This window comes from Corvus brachyrhynchos, unplaced genomic scaffold (assembly GCF_000691975.1).
Source record: "Corvus brachyrhynchos isolate BGI_N302 unplaced genomic scaffold, ASM69197v1 scaffold5, whole genome shotgun sequence".
Classification (NCBI taxonomy): domain Eukaryota; kingdom Metazoa; phylum Chordata; class Aves; order Passeriformes; family Corvidae; genus Corvus; species Corvus brachyrhynchos.
In genome coordinates this window covers 5187974-5193460 of record NW_008238321.1, presented here as the reverse complement: position 1 = coordinate 5193460, position 5487 = coordinate 5187974, and the positions used below count along the sequence as shown (strand labels likewise).

The 5487-nt window shown below is 65.0% G+C and overlaps 1 protein-coding gene across 3 annotated transcripts; it reads right to left on the bottom strand.

Annotated features, from left to right (window-relative positions):
• Positions 1-1323: 1323 nt before the first annotated feature.
• LOC103615525 (hexosaminidase D) lies at positions 1324-5406 on the bottom strand. 3 transcript variants are annotated; one of them, XM_017734006.1, is made up of 15 exons: positions 5312-5406; positions 5161-5210; positions 4844-4949; positions 4473-4704; positions 4232-4341; positions 3822-3909; positions 3577-3741; positions 3301-3484; positions 3031-3102; positions 2719-2923; positions 2545-2627; positions 2257-2335; positions 1990-2091; positions 1772-1861; positions 1324-1660 (listed from the first exon to the last, which is right to left on the bottom strand). In XM_017734006.1, the coding sequence occupies exons 3-15, from the start codon at positions 4936-4938 to the stop codon at positions 1477-1479; spliced, it is 1689 nt and encodes a 562-aa protein (XP_017589495.1). In that variant the 5' UTR covers positions 4939-4949; positions 5161-5210; positions 5312-5406; the 3' UTR covers positions 1324-1476. The 3 variants fall into 3 exon arrangements, with proteins under 3 accessions (XP_017589495.1, XP_017589492.1, XP_017589493.1); XM_017734003.1 differs by lacking the exon at positions 5312-5406 and having other exon boundaries at positions 5161-5298; XM_017734004.1 differs by lacking the exons at positions 1324-1660; positions 5312-5406 and having other exon boundaries at positions 2719-2906; positions 5161-5298.
• Positions 5407-5487: the final 81 nt, after the last annotated feature.

The following is a 5487-nucleotide window of genomic DNA, read 5'->3' as shown; positions in this document are numbered from 1 at the left end:
CCGTGTTAGCACCCGTGGCAGACGGAAAGACGGAGGAGGGAACCAAACTGTCCCCTGATGCCCCCTGCCCGCCCCGTGCTGGCCTGTGCCCCCCGAGCTGGAGCCCAAGGGTCTCCTGCACAACCCCCAGCTCCCGCCCAGTCCCCATCTCCGGGCTGACCCCCCCTCAGGGACGGCGGGGTCCGTCTCCTCTCCCCACCCCCACTTTCCAATCCAGGACATTTGGGTTGCCAGCACCTGCCACCACCTGATAACAAACGCAGCGCCTCAACAAAGGTCCCTTTGTGCCCCACGGCTCCCTCCTGCTGGGCCCCCACACCCAGTCACCCGGCACAGACACGGCACGGGGAAGCTCCTGCCCCGACGCCCTCGCCAGGCACCGGGACCTCTGTGACCGGGGCACGACACGGGGCAGCAGGGCCGCGGTGTGGGGCCGGTGGGGTGCACCAACGCTGTCCCTCCTCCCCGCCTGAGCCCGGCTTTGCAGGAGGAGCTCCAGCCTGGCGTTCCTGCGGCTCCCTCGGGCTCTTGCCAAGTCGGGTTGGTCTTTGCAGAGCAGAAGAATGTGCAGTGAAATGTCCCCGTTCCTGCCCTGCACACCCCGAGCAAAACCAGCACCCGGAACGGTCAGAGCCTCAGGCACGCGGGATTTAGGATGGGCACTGTGGGGAACAGGCACGTGGAAACCTGACTGTGGGAACTGGAGACTCCACCAGCAGCAGGAGGGCTCATCCCACGCAGAGATCCCCACGCATCCCCCCAGCACAGCTGCCTTTCCGATGGGAAAGGAGCGCAGCAGAGCCTCTGCCTGGACTCGGGAGGCGGGGGGGATCTGGGAGCACACGGGGCCTGGGTGCTGGAATAACAGAGAAGAAGGAAGAGATGAAGGCAGAATTTGGAGGCTGAAGAAGCCATCACTGTGCTCACACCCCTCCCAGCGACCAGGGATTCACAGCGACTGAAAGCAGACACAGGGTTGGGGAGCGGGTGCTGGTGGGAGCCTGGCAGGGCCCCTGCACATCCCTCTGTCCCTGCTCCATCCCAGGTGGCAGCCCTTGCCTGGGACATGCAGCACCCAGCAGCCCCACCAACCTGGATCCTGTCCAGGGAGGGCACAGCCACCCTCGAGGCCAGCACAAGGCACAAGGGTGTCCCCATGAGCTCTGTCACACTCTGCCCTGTGGCTGCCAACCCCTCCAGCTCCATCAGAGCCTGAGCAGGGGCCCAGGAGGTGTCACAAGATAGACCCCAGCCCTCCACACCAGCCTGAGCTCCCTCTCCCTGCACTGGGGGCAGAGTCGTGGCCCCCCCAGCACCCAGCAGCATCTACGAAAATACTTTATTGTGGAGGGGGGTGTGCAGGGGCTCTGTACAGTGCAAACGGCGGCAGCAGCGCCGTCACCAGCAAACAGACACGCGATGGTGGCCCCCAAAGCCCAGCCAGGGGGGCAGCGGGAGCTGGGGGGGCTGTTGCCCCTATGTGGCCTTGGGCCGGCCGTTGAGGCGGATGATGGCCCGGTAGTCCCGCACCAGGTCCCGCAGCTGGTCCAGGTAGGGGTTGACGTTCTCTTCCATCCACTCTTCCACTGTGTCAGGGAAGTAGATCCTCTCCAGCTGGGCACGCAGGTCACGGACAAAGCTCTCCCAGTCCTCATGGAGCCTGGGGAGGGGAGAGCAGGGGTCCAGCTCCCTTCTGCGAGGGACCCCAGGGCTGAGCCTGGGACCCCTCCCAGCCCTGTGCAGACTCCTCCCAGCCCCCAGCACCACGTACTTCAGCACCTTGCTGCCAAAGCTCTCCATGTTGCGGGGGTTCCCAAACTGGCGCTTCCGGTGGTAGGGGCTGAACCAGCCCTTGATGGCACTGGAGAGGCACGAGGGAGTTGGGGGCACAGGGGCCGTGGGGGATGAGGAGCTGCACATGAGGCAGGTCCCCTCCCATGGAGAAACATGGCCAGAGGCACTAATCCCACTGCTCCCCCCGCCTGTTACCTCTCCTCCTCCAATGCCTTAAGGATGCTCTCCTTCAGGTGGCCATTAACCTGCTCTACCATGTGGTAGATCTCCACACCAGGGAACACTCCCCTGCCCTCGCTGGGGAAAGGGAGGGCAAGGTGAGGGCCCCGGACATGGGGTGCACTGGGCTGGGTGAATCCCAGCACCCTGGTGGGTCTGGGACCAGGGCATTTGGGTGCCCAAGCCCCTGCTTCCCTCCAGCGCCTCCCTTCTGATGCAACTGCCACAACCATGTGCACGCACCAGGTGCTCTGCTCCAGCTGCACGCTCTCCAAGCCCAGCACATCCAGCACCCTCCTCTTTGCATCTTCTGTGAAGCCCCCTGGAAGGGTGAGGAAAGGGGCAGAAGAGCTTGGGACACCTCACCATCAGGCTTGCCCCAGCTTCACCACACCCCCAAAACTGGGTGAGCTGAAGCTCTTCCTCCTCTGTCTCCCACCTCCCCCCAGCACCCTGCCCAGCAGGACGGGCTCTGGCAGGCAGTGGGAGGTGAGGGTGAGCCTGGCCATGCCAGCAGAGCTGGGGGCTCACCGTTCACCAGGGTCTGCAGGCAGATGGCCAGCGAGGGGATGCTGACGGGCAGCAGCTCGCAGAGCACCGAGTAGTGATCGTACCTGCGGGGCAGGGACAGCCATCACCTCTGCACTGTGCCAGCATGGCTGTGTGGGCACCGAGAGGGCAGGGCGGGGTCCCACCACCCCTTACCTCTGCCAGCCGGTGAGCACTACGCCCTGCAAGCGCAGTGGGGCCAGCCGTGGCACGGCCTGCATCACCTTCAGCCAGCTCAGGTGGTTTTTCAGGTGGTAGCTCAGCGGGGTCCAGGCCTGAGCCGGCCCCGTGGTGCCCTTGAAGGCGCTGGCGAACCAAACCGCCTCGAAGCCGCTCTCCACGTACTTGGTGAGGAACGGCACTGCAGTGGGACAGGCGCGAGCCACCAGTGCCACTGTCCCCAGGAGGCTGGGGGGGGCTCAGGGGGGATCCCCCCACCATCCCCAGGAGCCTGGCATGCCACCTTACCAATCTGCTCAGCTTCGAAGTCGGGTGCATAGAACCACACCACGGGTGAGACGTGCTTCGCTATCCCGGACTCTGCAGGGAGGGCAGACGTTGGTGCCAGCAGCAGGAGGCAGCCTCAGGCTCCTCATGCTTCCCCGAGACCCACATTCCCACAGGGCAAGGCATGGGCTCCTGCTGGCACTGGGCACGATGCCTGCCAGGGTGGGCACAGAGCGGGTGCTGCTGCGGAGCCTGGCCCAGGTGCCACCACTGCCGTCCCTGTCCCCTCACCCTGCAGCGCTCCCACGCTGATCTTCCTCAGCATGTCATCCCACATGAGCACCCGCAGCCCCCAGTACTGTGCTGTGAGGAAGCCCAGAACCTCCTTGATGTGCTTCAGGTACATGGTCCCCACATCGCCCTTGTGGTGGCTCATCCAGTTCTTGGAGTCTATCCCCTCCCCGAGATGGAACACCTGAACTTGGGGGAAGGGAGATGCTCAGCAGCCCTGGGAGCACCCCTGGTGCCTGGGGCGTGGGCTGGGGTCCCTGCACAGCCCCTGCCCACCTCATCTGCGCCGATGTGGATCCAGGTGGAGCGCCGGTGCTTCTCGATCACCTGCGACAGGATGCTCTTGAGCAGGGCCAGGGTGTCGGGGACGTGGGGGTTGAAGCTGTTGGGGAAGCGCTCAACCTCCCGCAGGTGCTGGTACTTCTCATGCTTGAGGATGAACTGTGGGGAGGAACCATCAGGGGGTTGTCCAGAGGGAATCCCTGTGATTTGGGATGGGGAGCAGGACTGGGACCCTCTACCTCCACATGACCAAAGGTCTGCACCAGGGGAACCACCTCCAGCTTGTATTGGTCTGCCAGCTGCTGGATCCGCTCGATGTCCTCCTCGCTGGGAGGGCAGGGACAGGCTCAGCGGGGGATGCCGGGGCAGAGGGCAGAGCGTGGGGGCATTTTCCCTCCTCCCCCTCCACTGCCACCCTGCCCACATGGCCCCAGCTGCCCCACACGTGTGCACTTCACTGAGGGGCACAAATATTGACCTGTCAGGCCAGGAAACTGGTCTGCCCAGCAGCACAGCCTGGCACTCTGACTGTGGTTATCGTGGGCACAGGGCCAGGTGGGTCACACCCAGCCCCTGGAGCACCGGGACCTGCTGGGGCCGCAAGCCCCACAGCCAGCTCGGCACACAGCCCTGTGTGAGCCCTGCTCACCTGTAAGCGTACGGGGACCTGAGGATTTCCAGCTCCCCCTTGAAGGGGAACATGTCCTCGTACTCGATGAGGACACCGTTGGCTCCCAGCTGGGACAGGAGGGGGAACACCTGCAGGGTGGGCAGGGTGGGCTCAGCAGTGGGGATGGCACAGTCCAGGTGTCAGCAGGGACAGCTGGCAGGCCGAGCCCCGTCAGTGCATCCCTCCTTGGCCCCTCCTCCCTGTCCCCGGGCATCCTCACCTGTTCCAGGTAGGAGACTCTGGGTGCAGCTCCCTTGAGGTCCAGGTGGACCAGCCTCATCTCGGTGGCACTGACATCCCTGGGGACCTGCTGCTTTTGCCTCAGGGCCATTATCTTTGCCGCAGGGACCTCCAGAACCTGGCTCTGGGGGATGATGTCCTGGACGATGTCACCCGTGTCCCCCCAGAATCCGCTGTCCTTGCTGACGTGCTTGTGCAGCTCCAGGGTAAAGCTGCAGGGAGTGGAGCAGGGATGGGGGTATCCACGGGGTTATGGGGTCACCAGCTGCCCCCCAGCACCAGGTGCCACAGAAGCACAGCTCAGGGGTTGCTGCAGACCCCGACCTCCCTGGGGTCCTGCTGTCACCTCACCTGTCACGGAAGAGGAACTTGATGCCAGCCAAGGCGACAAGGAGCAGCACTACGAGGCGCAGCAGGTTCAGCCGGTGGCTCCGCTGGAAGGCCATCTCTGGGAGCTCTGGGGACACACACGGGGGTCCAGCACCCCACGGCCAGCAGTGGCCGGAGGGACCCCAAGCACAAGTGAGCCCATACAGCCCCACGTACCGTGCCCTGCTCCCCTGACCATGGCAGCACAAGACCCGGAGAAAGGCGACATGGGGACAACCTCTCTGGCCAGCCTGGTCCCAATCGGGGACGTGTGCGGCAGTGCCCCATGTCCCTCCTACCTCGTGTGCCCCAGCGTGGGGCCAGCAGCCTGCTCAGCCTCTCCCTCTGCCTGCACGGGTGAGGCCGGTGCCAGAGCAAACAGGGCGGTGGTTGCAGAGCAGGTCCCCACCGGGGGTCCCGTCCGGCTGCCGGGTCACCCCCGAGCTCTGCCTGCACGGGTGAGGCCGGTGCCAGAGCAAACAGGGCGGTGGTTGCAGAGCAGGTCCCCACCGGGGGTCCCGTCCGGCTGCCGGGTCACCCCCGAGCTAGGGGCCGTGTCACAGGGTGGCTGGATGGGGTAGCATCACGGGGTGGGTACGGTGCAACCCTGTGGGTAAGAAGAGGTG

Bases quoted from the DNA above. Each gene is read 5' to 3' on its own strand.
- LOC103615525 (XM_017734006.1), bottom strand. From the start codon at position 4,938: ATGGCCTTCCAGCGGAGCCACCGGCTGAACCTGCTGCGCCTCGTAGTG. The intron at 3,485-3,576 runs GTGGGCAGGGGC...CCCCAAGTTCAG, and splicing joins TCCACATCGGCGCAGATGAG to GTGTTCCATCTCGGGGAGGG. The intron at 1,862-1,989 runs GTAACAGGCGGG...GTGCCTCTCCAG, and splicing joins AAGGCATTGGAGGAGGAGAG to TGCCATCAAGGGCTGGTTCA.